Source organism: Rhinoderma darwinii, chromosome 3, assembly GCF_050947455.1.
Source record: "Rhinoderma darwinii isolate aRhiDar2 chromosome 3, aRhiDar2.hap1, whole genome shotgun sequence".
NCBI classification, from domain to species: domain Eukaryota; kingdom Metazoa; phylum Chordata; class Amphibia; order Anura; family Rhinodermatidae; genus Rhinoderma; species Rhinoderma darwinii.
This window is the reverse complement of record NC_134689.1, coordinates 37763015-37779552: the sequence shown is the minus strand read 5'-3', so window position 1 is coordinate 37779552 and position 16538 is coordinate 37763015. Positions and strand designations below refer to the sequence as shown.

The window sequence follows — 16538 nt, the reverse complement described above, 5'->3', positions numbered from 1 at the left end:
CACACATTTTCGGGCTGTGCTCCCATACAAAGTATGGGAGCGTGGACCATAAAACACGGAAAAACGGACATGCTCCATAATTCACAGCACAGTTCTACGGCACGGACACCCATCCGTAGCGATACGGAAAGGTGTCCGCGGCCAATAGAACTGAAGGGATCCGAAAAACTGCAGGCCACGTTATGGTCTGCGGTTTTACGGTCGTGTGCATGGGGCCTAAGGGTGTGTTCACATTACATTTGAACGCTACGTTCTCCGAGTGTATCTATAGGGCCCCATTGATGCCAGTATGCATTGGCATCTTTTAATTTTTTGGGAATATCGTAGTAGACTAAGCTATTCCATGCTGAGGCATACAGTAAAATGTATACTGCACAGGATAAACATTTTTTACAATGGGGTCCTATGGGCAGCATATACTTCTGAATCCCTGTATGTCGACGAAAGTTTCAAATGCAATATGGACAGAGCCTAAGCTGGTATATTTTGACGGGCAAAACAACTCTAATATGAACTTTTAAATAAAAAATCGGCACCTGTAATAAGTTATTTTTGATGATTAAGTATATAAAATATCAAAATATGTTCTCCCCATAATACAGCTGCTTTGCCCAATAGTGCGGTGCTTGGGAAACCTTTTAGTAGAAGATGATTCTTCGGGGAACAAGGCTCAAATTCAAGATGGCAGACTCCTCGTGGCCTTGTTTGTTCTTCTGCAACAGTTTCAGAAAGAACATTCATTCATAGTGAAGGAGTGTCTGTGGACCCTTAATAACATCACAGGTAAAATATAGAGATAACAAGGATGCAACTGAAACTATTCAAATTATACAGTATTTCCCTGGACTCCCAGATTGCTGCACTGCACCTTTCCCAAATCTGGGGACCTCTACTGATGGTCATCCTGAGATTCCTGGTTCATGAATATAATGCAAGAACTACACAACTCCAAAAGCTACTATGACAAGCACATGGGTATGGCAGTAGGAGTGATATGCCATTCATGGACTGTTCAAAGCTGTGAGGTTTTATGTGCTAATGGCTGCCATTACTGGTTGTCCAGTATGTGATGACCTCATATAATATTTCGTTTATCTCTATATTAGCAAAATGATCATACATGTTTTTTGAAAACCGTAAACCATGATGTTGTTTGTTTTTTTAAATTAATATTAACACTAACTTGTCTTCTGGCTGCAAATCAGTTGTAGTTTCAGGTTATTTTTTTCCTATCCTGTTGCATTCATACCTGCTTATGTACATAGAAATGCTTCTACCTTATTATCCTATTTCTATGCAGGTATTGAGATACATAAGATATAACCCTGGGATACCCATTTGTTATTTCAACGCTCACATTATAGAACCTTTTTTGAATCCATTCACTCACAATTTCTATGTAAATAAGTCAGATAAAATAAAACTGAGTAATTTAACAAGATTATTTAAAAATATGTAATCGAATATGAATGTAATGTTTAGCATTTTCTCCTAATTTTTATAGCGGATGACCCTGTTGTATCTTCTGCAGTGCTGCACTTAAACTTGCTTCCTGTCCTGTTGCAGTTTTTTGGTCATACTAAAGATGTTATTGTGCTGGTAAGTCTTCCACAGAAAGATATATATTATAAGCTCAAAAGTATGCGGACACCCCTCCTAGCTAATCATTGAGTTCTGGAGTTTTAACAACACCCATTGCCCGCACGTCCTGGTATGGGGGTTAAAGTATGGAGCAAGCTCATGCGTGGAGCCCGCTCCATACACTGCGGGTGTCAGCTGTGTATTACAGCTGACACCTCACACTAATGGCCAGGAACAGTAATTGCTCTGACCCTGGCCGTTTAACCACTTAGATGCCGCGGTCAATAGTGACTGCGCCATCTAAGCTGTTAGAAAGAGGGGACGGCCCCCTCCGAAGCCTATCGTCCCCCCCTGCGGGATGTTGATGGTTGTCATGGCAGCCCGGGAGTCTAATGAAGGCCCCCAGGTATGCCTTCTTTCTTCTCATGTAAAGAGGTCTTAACAGGAGCATGTAAAAATTACAATACACTGCGATACATTAGTATTGCATTCTATTGAACCAGCGATCTGACGATCGCTGGTTCAAATACCCTAGGGAGACATATAAAAATGTAAAAAAATTGTTAACGTTTTCAGTAGTATACAAGAATGTAAAAAACAAAAGTTCAAAAACCACGCTTTTCCCATTTTTCCTCTGAATAAATAAAATAGGTATCGCCACGTCCATAAAAGTACGAACTATTACAATATAACCATATTTAAGCAAATGTTCAAAGTGAGTAAAAGATCGGCACTGATTTGGCTCTTGGAGCACTACAAGTCTCAATAATCAGACGACCACGTAGGTCTAAACGGGTTCAATTGAATCCACAACAGGTGGTGCTCAGTGGTGTGATTCGACAAGCACAAAGTAGGAAAAATCCACGGCACTCGCAATTCAGTCGCATTTTCATTTAATGTTGACTTTATTGTTTGTCGCTCAAAAACAGTTCTGACTATGAAACAACCTAATAGACATTTTAAAAGTTTGCCAATTGTCAGGGTATTTCAGGACAAATTTTATTTTATGAGCCTCTATTGATTGCAGCCACAGGTGCAACATCATTTACTAATGATTTAAACATTTTATTGATAACTATATACAGATTTGACATTCATGTTACCATCCAGGTCAGGATCTATAGCACTGTTCATCCTGCACTTCTTGGTTCATCAATCGAATGCCTGAACTACAATTAATCCTGACCTATAGGCAGCACAATAGGAAACACAGTGTAGAACGCTGCATGATAACTCCGATTCCTTTACCATTCTGGGTCTGTGTAAATCTGGGTGACTACTCATAGGGGCAATGTAACCTGTTTCTTCCCCTTTAAACATGATTAACGTGAATCTCTCCTGCAGGTTCTCACCGTGTTATGCAACATAGCAGACTTTGGGCCTGCTTACTGTCAGTGTCTCCAGGAAAAAGACATTCTGTCCAGTCTGACTCACCTGCTTGGCAGTGAAGATGTGCTGGTGACAATACGCTGCTTAGATTTGATGAACATCTTCTTACATTACTGCCCAGAGGTACATTTGTATATACATGTATGTTGTATAATGTTGTCAGAGGCCTATCTAGGTTCTCCAGCACCCGGGGCAAAGATTCAGTTTGGCGCCCCCCCCCCCCAACCTCTTTCCCGACATCTCCTTACACCTCGCCGTGTTTGTTTTCTCTACAAATCGACGTGTCATTTCTTTTCCACATTTCTTTTTATGTAACGCGTGCATAAAAATATTTGTACATTTTACAAGCAATATAGTTCTATACACAATACCAGAACCCAGCTCAGTACATAAATACAGCCCCAGAACCAAGCTCAGTACATATATACAGCACCAGCACAAATACAGCTCAATTTAGTGCAACCCCTGCCGTATAGGTGTGTACGGCGTAAAACTGCAGCTCCCAGCATGGCCCGAACAATGGTAAGGATATGCTGGGACATGATGTTTCACAAAAAATAAATCATATCATAATCACACCACCCATCATCTCGCTGCAGATCACACAGTGACTACAGTGCTGATTAGAGGCAGAATAAACATTTACATTAAGTGACTCACCGGTGACGTCTCAGATTCTAGTTCTTTTTCTCCATCCTCTATGATGACTTCTCCCGGTCACAGACCATTTCTGCAGTTTGCCGCTCACATGTCTTCAGCTTCTCACTTTTCCAACATTTCTGCACCTATAAATAAATATAAAGTTATCATTATACCACACACCACGCCCCTAAATATAATAGCGCCATACACTGCACCTCTAATTATAATAGCACCATACACCGTGTCCCACACACACACTGTGCCCCCTGTAGATAGTGCCTGCCATAAAGCCCCCTGTAGATCGTGCCCCCATATAGCACACCCCTGTATATAGTGTCCCACAAATAACTCCCCCTATAGTGCTCTACAGATAGCCCACCCCTGTATATAGCCCCCTGTAGATATAGCCCAGCCCTGTATATAGTGCTCCACGTATAGCCCAACCCTGTATGTAGCCCCCCTGTAGATATAGCCCACCCCTGTATATAGTGCTCCACATATAGTCCACCCCGGTATATAGTGCACCCCTGTATATAGTGCTCCACATATAGTCCACCCCTGTATATAGTGTTTCACAGATAGCCCACCCCTGTATATAGCCCCCCTGTACATATAGTCCACCCCTGTATATAGTGCTCCACTAGATAGTCCACCCCTGTATATAGTGCTCCACAGATAGCCCACCCCTGTATATATAATATTCAGGGGTGGGCTATCTGTGGAGCACTATATACAGGGGTGGACTATATGTACAGGAGGGCTATATACAGGGGTGGGCTTTCTGTGGAGCACTATAGGGGGAGCTATTTGTGGGATACTATATGCAGGGGTGGGCTATATCTACAGGGGGGCGCTATATCTACAGGGGGCGCTATATTCAGGGGTGGGCTATATCTACAGGTGTGGGCTATATCTACAGGGGGACTATATACAGGGGTGGGCTAATCTACAGGGGGGCTATATACTCTATAGCCCACCCCTGTATATGGTGCTCCATAGATAGCCCACCCCAGTATATAGCCCCCCCTGTAGATAGATGCCCCCCGCGTGTAGATAAAGCCCCCCCGTGTAGATAAAGTCCCCCTTGTAGATACAGCCACACACTTTTATTACAATTAAAAAAAATAAAATAAAAAATATTTAAACTCACCTTTATCCCGCTCCCACGCCGTCTGGCAGCCATGGAGACCTGCTCTCTTCTGCGCAGGTCTCCTGGGGGTTGAACGCAGCGTCTATGAAAGGTGCTGATTGGCTGGGCAGGATGACTTTCCCTGTCACTCAGCGCCTTTCATCGACTGGTGCAAAAGCGCTGAATAGCCGGGCACGGAACGTACCATTCATTTCTTCTAATTGTACCTGTGTCCTATAGAAACAGGTACAATTATAGTGCAAGAGGAGGTGGCGCTGGCGCCCCCCTCTAAGCTGCGCCCGGGGCACATGCCCCGCCTGCCCCCCTCTAAGCTGCGCCCGGGGCACATGCCCCGCCTGCCCCCCTCTAGCTACGCCCCTGGTGTTGTTACTGGTAATTGCTCTTTGACAAAGAAATACAACATCAAAATAGACTGGTAACGGCCTTCAGCTGCACACCCCAGAAACTGCCGTCTATAACATAGGCACATGTGGGTCAGTCACTCTTAATAAATTTGGTGATTTATTTGAAAACACGTGTCAGGAACAGAGATGGCGCACGACCGATATCCTTAACCCCTTCCCTCTTTAGCCACTTTTGACCTTCCTGACCGAGCCTCATTTTTCAAATCCGACATGTGTCACTTTATGTGGTAATAACTCCAGAATGCTTTCACCTATCCAAGCGATTCTGAGTTTTTTTTCTCGTGACACATTGGACTTTAAGTTACTGTCAAAATTTGCTCGATATGTTCAGTATTTAATTGTGAAAAACACCAAAATTTAGCGAAAAATTGCAAAAAATAGCATTTTTCTCAATTTAAATGTATCTGCTTGTTAGACAGGCAGTTATACCACACAAAATTGTTGCTAATTAACATCCCCCATATGTCTACTTTAGATTGGTATCGTTTTTTGAACATCCTTTTATTTTTCTATGACCTCACAAGGCTTAGAACTTTAGCAGCAATTTCTCACATTTTCAAGAAAATGTCAAAAGGCCATTTTTACAGGGGCCAGTTCAGTTGTGAAGTGGCTTTGAGGGCCTTATATATTAGAAACCCCCAAAAAGTCACCCCATTTTAAAAACTTCACCCCTCAAAGTATTCAAAACAGCATTTAGAAAATGTCTTAACCCTTTACACATTTCACAGGAATTAAAGCAAAGTAGAGGTGAAATTTACAAATTTCATATTTTTTTGCAGAAATAAATTTTTAATACAATTTTTTTTATAACACAGAAGGTTTTACCAGAGAAATGCAACTCAATATTTGTTGCCCAGTTTCTGCAGTTTTAGGAAATATCCCACATGTGGCCCTAGCGTGCTACTGGACTGAAGCACCGGCCTCAGAAGCAAAGGAATACCTAGTGGATTTTGGGGCCTTATTTTTGTTAGAATAAATTTTAGGCACCATGTCAGGTTTGAAGGGCTCTTGCGGTGCCAAAACAGTCAAAATCCACCAAAAGTGACCCCATCTGGGAAACTACACACCTCAAGGAAATTATCTAGGGGTACAGTGAGCATTTTGACCGCATAGGTTTTTTACAGAAATTATTGGAAGTAGACCATGAAAATTAAAATCAACATTTTTTCAAAGAAAATGTAGGTTTAGGGATTTTTTTTTTTCTCATTTCCACAAGGACTAAAGGAGAAAAAGCACCGTAAAATCTGTAAAGCAATTTCTCCCGAGTAAAACAATACCCCACATGTGGTAATAAACGGTTGTTTGGAGACACGGCGTGGCTGAGAAGGGAAAGAGCGCTATTTGGCTTTTGGAGCTCAAGTTTAGCAGGAATGGTTTGCGGAGGCCATGTCACATTTACAAAGCCCCTGAGGGGACAAAACAGTGGAAACCCCCCACAAGTGACCCCATTTTGGAAACTACACCCATTGAGGAAATTATCTAGGGGTATAGTGAGCGTTTTGACCCAACAGGTTTTTTGCATAAATTATTGGAAGTAGGCCCTGAAAATGACAATCTAAATTTTTTCAAAGAAAATGTAGGTTTAGCTAATTTTTTCTCATTTCCACAAGGACTGAAGGAGAAAAAGCACCGCAAAATTTGTAAAGCAATTTCTCCCGAGTAAAACAATACCCCACATGTGGCAATAACCGGCTGTTTGAACACACGGCAGGGCTTAGAAGGGATGGAGTGCCATTTCGCTTTTGGAGATCACATTAAGCAGGAATGGTTTGCGGAGCCCATGTCACATTTACAAAGCCCCTGAGGGGAAAAAAACAATGAAAACGCCCAAAAAGTGACTCCATTTAGGAAACTACACCTCTTGAGGAATTCATCTAGGGGTGTAGTGAGCATTTTGACCCCACAGATGTTTCATAGAATTTATTAGAATTGGGCAGTGAAAATAAAAACAATCCTTTTTCTTCAATAAGACGTAGCTTTAGCTCAAATTTTTTCATTTTCGCAACAAATAAAGGAAAAAAAAGAACCCAACATTTGTAAAGCAATTTCTCCCGAGTACGGCAATACCCCATATGTGGTCATAAACTGCTGTTTGGGCACACGGCAGGGCTCAGAAGGGAAGGACCGCCATTTGGAGTGCAGATGTTGCTGGATTGGTTTCTGGGCGCCTGTGGGCCCAAAACAGTGGAAACCCCCCAGAAGTGACCCCATTTTGGAAACTACACTCCTCAATGCATTTACCTAGGGGTGTAGTAAGCATTTTAACCCTGCAGGTGATTGGCAGAAATTGGTGTGCACTCGATGTTGCAGAGTGAAAATGGGATTTTTTTCCGTAGATATGCTAATATGTGGTGCCCAGCTTGTGCCACCATAACAAGACAGCTCTCTAATTATTATGCTGGGTTTCCTGGTTTTAGAAACACCCTACATGTGGCCCTAATCTCTTGCCTGGACAGTCGACCAGGCTCAGGAGTGAAAGCGTACCATGTCAAATTGAGGCCTAATTTGGCGATTTACAAAGTATTGGTTCACAACTGCAGAGGCTCTGATGTGAAATAATAAAAATAAACCCCTGAGAAGTGACCCCATTTGGAAACTGCACCCCTCAAGGCATTTATTAAGGGGTGTAGTGAGCATTTTCACCCCACAGGTCTTTTCCATTAATAAATGCGCTGTGGATGGTGCAAATTCAAAATTTATATTTTTCCCTAGATATGCCATTCAGTGGCAAATATGTCGTGCCCAGCTTATGTCACTGGAGACACACACCCCAAAAATTGCTAAAAGGGTTCTCCCGGGTATGACGGTGCCATATATGTGGAAGGAAACTGCTGTTTGGGCACGCTGTAGGGTTCAGATGGGAGGAAATGCCATTTGGCTTTTGGAGCGTGGATTTTGCTTGGTAGTAGTTTTGTTTGGAGTCTTACTGGTGTTTCCGTTTATAATGTAGGGCATATGTAAGCGGGGCGGAGTATATAAGGGGCATAGTCAGGTGGTACAATAATGGGGTAAAAAAAAACAATAAAATGATCCATAGATGTGTGTTACGCTGTGAAGCAATCCTCTATGCACAGGCCAGTGTCGCACTGATAAATGGCGTCCTTTCTTATCCCCCTTTTGGTGCACATTCCGCGCCTTTGCAGTTTGGGGAATTTTGCTGGGAAAGTGTTCCTGGTATAATACGGGCACCGTCGCTTGCAGCGGATATGTTTGGGCCCTCCCTTTCCTGGTTCCCTAATTTTAGGTCCTTGATAAATCGCCTCTTCAAACAGAAGAAATGTTCCCCTCGGGCACAACTGCATATTTTTTTATTTCCTGACTTATTGGAGCCATAACTAATTTTATTTTTCATAGACGTAGCGGTATGAGGGCTGGTTTGTTGCGGGACGAGCTGTAGTTATTATTGGTACCATTTTGGGGTACATGCAACTTTTTGATCACCTTTTATCCTATTTTTTGGGATGCCAGGTAAACAAAACAACGCAATTCTGGCACAGCTTTTTTTCGTTTTTTTTATACAGCGTTCACCATGCGTTATAAATTACATGTTAACTTTATTCTGTGGGTCAGTACGATTCCGGCGATACCAAATTTATAGCACTTTTTTATGTTTTACAACTTTTTGCACAATAAAGTAACTTTTGTAAAAAGAATGTATTTTTTCTGTCGCCAAGTTGTGAGAACCATAACTTTAATTTTTTTGTCGACGGAGGTGTATGAGGGCTTGTTTTTTGCGGGACGAGCTATAGTTTTTATAGGTATCATTTTTGGATACGTGCGACTTTTTGATCACTTTTTATTCTAACATTTGTAGGGCAAAGTGACCAAAAAACAGAAACTCTGGTAACGTTTTTTACGTTTTTTTTTACGCTGTTCACAGCGTGCAATAAATAATATAATATTTTGATACCTACGGTCGTGACGATACCAAATACATATGGTTTATTATTATTTTTCAATAATAAAAGGACTTGATAAGTGTAAAAGGGGGATTGTGTTTTATTTCATTACTTCAAACTTTTATTTTTTGCACTTTTTTTTTACACTTTTTTATGCTTTTTTTTACACTTTTTCTCAAGTCCCACTAGGGGACTTGAAGGTCCAACGGTCTGATTTTTTTTTTTCTAATACATTGCACTACCTATGTAGTGCAATGTATTAGATCTGTCAGTCATTCACTGACAGCAAGCCGATTAGGCTTCGCCTCCCGGCGGGGCCTAAATCGGCTTCCGTAATGGCAGAGCAGGAGACCATTGTGTCTCCTGTTGCCATAACAGCAGTCGCCAGTCCTGATTGCCTGTCAGGGCTGGCGATCTGCTAGTAACCGCTACGATGCAGCAATCGCTTTCGATTGCTGCATCGAAGGGGTTAATGGCAGGGATCGGAGCTAGCTCCGGTTCCTGCCGTTACAGGTGGATGTCAGCTGTACAGTACAGCTGACTTCCACCGCTGATGACGCCGGATCAGCTCTTGACCCGGCGCCATCTTGCCGGCAGCTACGGAAGCCGATCAGGCTCCGCCGCCGGGCGGATCTTGACCGGCTTCGGTGCTAGGCAGACCGGGAGGCCAGTATTAGGCCTCCGGTTGCCATTGCAGCCACCGGAACCCTGGCAATTTCATTACTGGGGTTCCGATGAGCTGCAAACACCTTCAGTGCAGCGATCGCGTTTGAGCGCTGCACTTAAGGGGTTAATGGCGGGGATCGAAGCTAATTTCGGTCCCCGCCGTTGCAGCCGGATGTCAGCTGTAAGATACAGCTGAGATCCGGTGGTGATGGCACCGGCTCAGCTTCTGAGCCGGTCCCAAACATTCGGCGTACATGTACGGCAAGATGCGGGAAGTCAATGCTTTCCATGACGTACATGTACGGCAAATGTCGGGAAGGGGTTAAAGAGGCTCTGTCACCAGATTTTCAAACCCCTATCTCCTATTGCAGCAGATCGGCGCTGCAATGTAGATAACAGTAATGTTGTTTTTCTCAAAAACGAGCATTTTTGGCCAAGTTATGACCATTTTTATATTTATGCAAATGAGCCTTTCTTATGTCCAACTGGGCGTGTATTGTGTGTGTACATCTGGGCGTTTTTACTTGTTTTACTAGCAGGGCGTTGTGAATAGAAGTGTATGATGCGGATTCGTCAGCATCATACACTTCTATTCACAACGCCCAGCTAGTAAAACAAGTAAAAACGCCCAGATGTACACACACAATACACGCCCAGTTGGACATAAAGGCTCATTTGCATAAATATAAAAAGGGTCATAACTTGGCCAAAAATGCTCGTTTTTGAAAAAAAAAAACCGTTACTGTTATCTACATTGCAGCGCCGATCTGCTGCAATAGGAGATAGGGGTTTGAAAATCTGGTGACAGAGCCTCTTTAAAAAGGTCATCTGGTTAAGACAACGCTTTCACAGTTGACCTATTGGGCATGTTGAGTTAACATCCATCTTACACCCCCATCAATTAGCGAAAAATAGAGGGCCACGTCCAGCATGGATTAAACCCTTTCAGGACCTAACTCATTTCGGCCTGCAGGACCAGTCCAATTTTTCAAATCTGATGTGTCATTTTATGTGCTAATAACTTTGGAATGCTTTTACCTATCCAAGCGATTCTGAGACTGGTTTCTCGTAACATATTGTACCTTATGTTAGTGGAAAAAATTGATCAATAAATTCATTGCTTACGTGTGAAAAATACCAAAATTGTAAGAAAATTTGCAAAAATTATGATTTTTTTCATTTGAAATGTATCTGCTAGTAAAACAAATAGTAATACCACACACAATAGTTCCTATTTCACATATTTCATGTCTACTTTATGTTTGCATCGTTTTTTGAACATCCTTTTATCTTTCTAGGACGTTACAAGGCTTAGAACTTTAGCAGCAATTTCTCACATTTTCAAGAAAATTTCAAAAGGCTATTTTTCAAGGTTCAGTTCTGAAGTGGCTTTGAGGGCTTTATATACTAGATAGATCCCATGAATCACCCCATTTTAAAAAAACGCCATCCCTCAAAGTATTCAAAACTGTATTCAGAAAGTTTCTTAACCCTTTAGGTGTTTCACAGGAATTAAAGCAAAGGAGAGGGGAAATGTACAAATTATTTTTTTTTTGCCAAAATTCAATTGTAAAACATTTTTTTTTTCTGTAACACAGAACATTTTACTAGAGAAACACAACTCAATATTTATTACCCAGATTATGCAGTTTTTAGAAATATCCCTGGCCCTAGTGGATTTTGGGGTCTCCTTTTTTTAGAATAGATTTTAGGCATCATGTCAGGTTTGAAGAGGTCTTGTGGTGCCAAAAGAGTGGAAACTCCCCAAAAGTGACACTGTTTTGGAAACTACACACCTCAAGGAATTTTTCTAGGGGTATAGTTAGCATCTTGACCCCACAGGTCTTTTGCTACATTTATTGGAGTTAGATTGTGAAAATGAAATTTTTACAAGGAACAAAGAATAAAAAGCACCCCAAAACTTGTAAAGCTAATTCTCCCAATTACAGCAATACCCCATATGTGGTAATAAACTGCTGTTTGGACCCACGGCAGGGCTCCGAAGGGAAGGAGCGCCATTTGTATTTTGGAGCGCGGATTTTGCTGGATTCGTTTTCAGTGCCATGTCGCGTTTGCAACACCCTGGAGGGACCAAAACAGTGGAACCCCCCTCCCCCCAAGTGACCAGTGATTTGGGAAACTACACCACTTAAGGAATCTATCTAGGGGTATAGTGAGCATTTAGACCCCACTGGTCTTTTGCAGAATTTGTTAGAATTAGGCCGTGAAAATGAATAGCAACGTTTTTTCCACTAAAATGTTGAAGTTTTTCATTTTCACAAAGGATAAAAAGCACCCAAACGTCTTTAAGGGTATGTTCACACTGCCTATTTACGGACGTAATTCGGGCGTTTTTGCCCCGAATTACGTCCGAAAATAGCGCCTCAATAGCGCTGACAAACATCTGCCCATTGAAAGCAATGGGCAGACGATTGTCTGTTCACACGAGGCGTATATTTACGCGCCGCTGTCAAATGACGGCGCGTAAATAGACGCCCGCGTCAAAGAAGTGACCTGTCACTTCTTTGGCCGTAATTGGAGCCGTTATTCATTGACTCCAATGAATAGCAGCGCCAATTACGTCCGTAATTGACGCGGCGTTCAAGCGCCTGCACATGCCGTTACGGCTGAAATTACGGGGATGTTTTCAGGCTGAAACATTCCCGTAATTTCAGCCGTTACGGACGCCCTCGTGTGAACATACCCTCAAAAGCTCCAAATTAAAAGCTTAATTTTCGGCTTCAAAAATGCCTGAAAATCAGAGGCTGTTTTCTCTGAAAACCTCTCCATATTTTCAGATGTTTTTGGTTAAAGAGAATGTCTCAAAAACATTTTTTTTTTTTAATAGTCAAACAATTAGCATTTAAGTGATTACACATTGTTTTAATTTTTTCACAAGTCAGGAAATATTATAAATTTGATTCTAATTTATAACACTTCCATGTGCTGCCAACTAGAAGGAGCAGTTCTCAAAATTACAGCATGGTCACTGTGGTAAAGCAACCTCATTGATTTAGGCTGCAAATTTGGGGTGGACACACACGCTCTAGTGTCCTCACACAATCCACCCTCCCTTCTTCTGGCTAGTGCCAGGAGAATGAAGGGCTTCAATGTCATCAAACCTCCTACACTGTGTGCCGCCATTTTCTGAGCGACTGCACAGTGTAGGAGGATTAGATACAGGGATCAGACAGTATAACACTAACATAAATTACCTGCTCCTGCCTCCGCTGGTCTACACCTTCGCTTCGTTGAACATATGGCCGGAAGCCATCATCTTAGGCTGAGTTCACACGACCTATTTTCAGGCGTAAACGAGGCGTATTATGCCTCGATTTACACCTGAAAATACGGCTACAATACGTCGGCAAACATCTGCCCATTCGTTTGAATGGGTTTGCCGACGACCTGTCATTTACGCGTCGTCGTTTGACAGCTGTCAAACGACGCGTAAAACGACTGCCTCGTCAAAGAAGTGCAGGACACTTCTTTGGACGTAATTTGAGCCTTTCTTCATTGAATTCAATGAAGAACAGCTCAAATGTTCGGCCGTCAAAGACGCCTCGCAAAATGCGAGGAGCTTTTACGTCTGAAACAACGCAGCTGTTTTCTCCTGAAAACAGTCTGTCTTTTCAGACGTCAAAGCCAGTTCTCGTGTGCACATACCATTTACTGTCCGGTCCACATGAAAAAGGTGACTGATTTCGCTCTACGAACGAGCTTCGTTTTGGTCTGTGTGGGAGCGGCGCATGCACCGTTCCCAGACAGACGGCGTACGCTTCTGAGAATGGAATGGCTCCCATTCCCATTCTCTATGGGGTTGTATGTGCCGTATTCCATCTCTGTATGTGTTGTTAATCGACACATACAGAGATTTAAAAAAAAATGGCAGCCCCCATAGGGAAGTAAAAGTAAAAAATGAGAACACAAATAAAAAAATGTATTATATTAAAAGCAATATAATTTAAAAAAAATTACAAATCATGACGCCTTCCCTTTAAGCGTGTGAACATACCCTTACACTGACAGGAAGCCTATGAAGACCAGCTGACGGGAATTTACAGTGAGCGGTCGGGAAGCTCTAAAAAACAAAACAAAAACAACAAACCCCATTGAAAACAGTCCCAGATAAGGTCTTGATTATTCAGTTTAGCAGGAGCACCAAATGTAAGAATTTCCGGTTGTGGTTTCCAGCTAGAATCGCTGCTTCCCAAACTGGCTGAGATAAAGGGTAAGCTAGCTGACAACCCCCCATAGTTGAACCAAAGTGGAGAACCACTAGTAGAAGGGAGATGTTAATATAGTTTCTATGGGTCCAAAAGCTGTACGCAGTTTACCGCTGTTTAGGATCGGTCTACACGATCACAATACTGTAAGAAGTCAGGAACACAGTCTAGTTTTTATTTTAAGAACTCTTCTCAATATGGTTTAAATATGTTTTTGTTTCCATAGGCTGAAAAAGATATCCTTGTACATTCTGTATTACAAATTCCAGAAATGCATAAGGATCACCCTGAGATACAACAGCGTATGGAAGCAATCCAGAATTACTGTAAGCCAATGGTGAGCATTTATTCTCTATGGCCATTTAAGGCCTTCGTGGCTTATTGGATGAAATATTTATGCATAATTACTATTCTTGTCTATTTGCAACCGGGTGCCAAGCACTTCTTGCATATGCCCGCAGGTGTGAGGACCTCGACTCCCAACTCCAGATTTGGGAAAGCACTGCTCGTAGCTAAATACATACATTGAGGCCGGATTCACACGAGCGTGTGCGCTTTGCACACGCAAAAAACGCGCCGTTTTGCATGCGCAAAAGGCACTTAACAGCTCCGTGTGTCAGCCCCGTTTGATGCGTGGCTGCGTGATTTTCGCGCAGCCGCCATCATTATGACACTCCGTTTGGATGTTTGTAAACAGAAAAGAACGTGGTGCTTTTCTGTTTACATTCATAGTTTTACAGCTGTTGCGCGAATCACGCGCGTCCCACAGAAGTGCTTCCGTGTGGCATGCGTGATTTTCACGCACCCATTGACTTCAATGGGTGCGTGATGCGCGAAGTATGCACAAAGAACAGACATGTCGTGAGTTTTTCGCAGCGGACTCACGCAATGGTTTGCACGGCCCCATAGACTAATATAGGTCCGTGCGACGCGCGTGAAAATCACGCGCCTTGCACAGACGTTTATCCCGTTCGTCTGAATAAGCCCTAAGTGTACACAAAGTGTATTTGATGCCAACCCATACCTCATGCTGCCCCCGGCTACCCTTAAAGGGGTTGTCCCAAGTTGATAAATGGTGCTAGTTAGCTCCCCCATGTAAAAATAAGAAGAATTCTAATTACCTGTCCGTCGTCCAGCGATGTCGTTTTCTTGATATCGTTGATTGAAGTTGCGGTCGGTCCCTCTTTGTATCCTGCTCGTTGCCTAGGTTCCCGGCCACCGCTATTTACCTTTAGCGGTGGCCGCGCATGCGTAATGACATCCTCTGCGTCCGGAGCAGAGGATGTCATTTACTCATGAACGCGCATCTCGGCGCATCTCGGCGCATGCGCAGGAGATGCAAGGAGATGAAGTGGAAGGCACCCGTCGCGAGAAGTCTGCGCTCCGCTAAAGGTAAGTGTGTGTGTGTGTGTCTGTGTTTGTGTATATATGGGTGTGTTTGTGTATATGTGTGTGTGTTTATGTGTGAGTGTATATATGGGTGTATTTGTGTGTATATGTTTATGTATATTTGTGTGTGTGTATATATGGGTGTGTTTGTGTATATGTTTGTGTGTGTGTGTGTTTTTGTATATGTGTGGGTTTGTGTATGTGTTTGTGTATATATGGGTGTGTTTGTGTACATATGTTTGTGTGTATATGTTTGTGTGTGTGCTTTTTTGGTGTGTTTATGTGTGTGTGTTTGTGTATATATGGGTGTGTTTGTGTATATGTGTGTGTGTGTATATATGGGTGTGTTTGTGTATATATGTATATGTTTGTGTATATGTGGGTTTGTTTGTGTACATGTGTTTGTGTATATGTTTGTGTGTATATGTGTGTTTGTGTATATGTTTGTGTGTGTGTTTATGTGTGTGTGTGTTTGTGTATGTGGGTGTGTTTGTGCATATGTTTGTGTGTATATGTTTGTGTGTTTTTGTATATGTATATGTGTGTGTGTATGTGTGTGTTTGTGTATATATGGGTGTGTTTGTGCATATGTGTATATGTATGCATATGTGTGTGTGTATGTGTGTGTTTGTGTATATATGGGTGTGTTTGTGCATATGTGTATAGGTTTGGGTGTATATGTTTGTGTGTGTTTGTGTATATGTGTGTGTGTTTGTGTATATGTGTGTGTGTTTGTGTATATGTGTGTGTGTGTATATATGTTTGTGTATATATGGGTGTGTTTGTGTATATGTATGTGTGTGTGTGTGTGTGTGTGTATGTGTGTGTGTGTGTGTATATATGTGTGTGTGTGTATATATGTGTGTGTATATATGTGTGTGTGTGTATATGTGTGTGTGTGTATATGTGTGTGTGTGTATATGTGTGTGTGTGTGTGTGTGTATATGTGTGTGTGTGTATGTGTGTGTGTGTGTGTGTGTGTGTGTATGTGTGTGTGTGTGTGTATATGTGTGTGTGTGTGTGTGTGTGTGTGTGTGTGTGTATATGTGTATATGTGTGTGTGTGTATATGTGTGTGTGTGTATATGTGTATGTGTGTGTGTGTGTATATGTGTGTGTGTATAGTGTGTGTGTGTGTGTGTGTGTGTGTATGTGTGTGTGTATATGTGTGTGTGTATATGTGTGTGTGTGTG

The 16538-nt window shown here is 42.2% G+C and overlaps 1 protein-coding gene across 3 annotated transcripts in view; it reads left to right on the top strand.

Moving 5' to 3' along the window:
* The window catches only part of TMCO6 (transmembrane and coiled-coil domains 6), a 60497-nt gene that overhangs the window by 39655 nt on the left and 4304 nt on the right, over positions 1-16538 (top strand). For 2 of the 3 annotated variants that reach the window (XM_075856279.1, XM_075856278.1), the window contains exons 10-13: positions 603-783; positions 1505-1599; positions 2926-3093; positions 14184-14294. In XM_075856279.1, the coding sequence (XP_075712394.1) occupies positions 603-783; positions 1505-1599; positions 2926-3093; positions 14184-14294 (555 nt within the window). The remainder of the gene's footprint in view (positions 1-602; positions 784-1504; positions 1600-2925; positions 3094-14183; positions 14295-16538) is intronic. The other variant, XM_075856280.1, reaches the window with a different exon arrangement.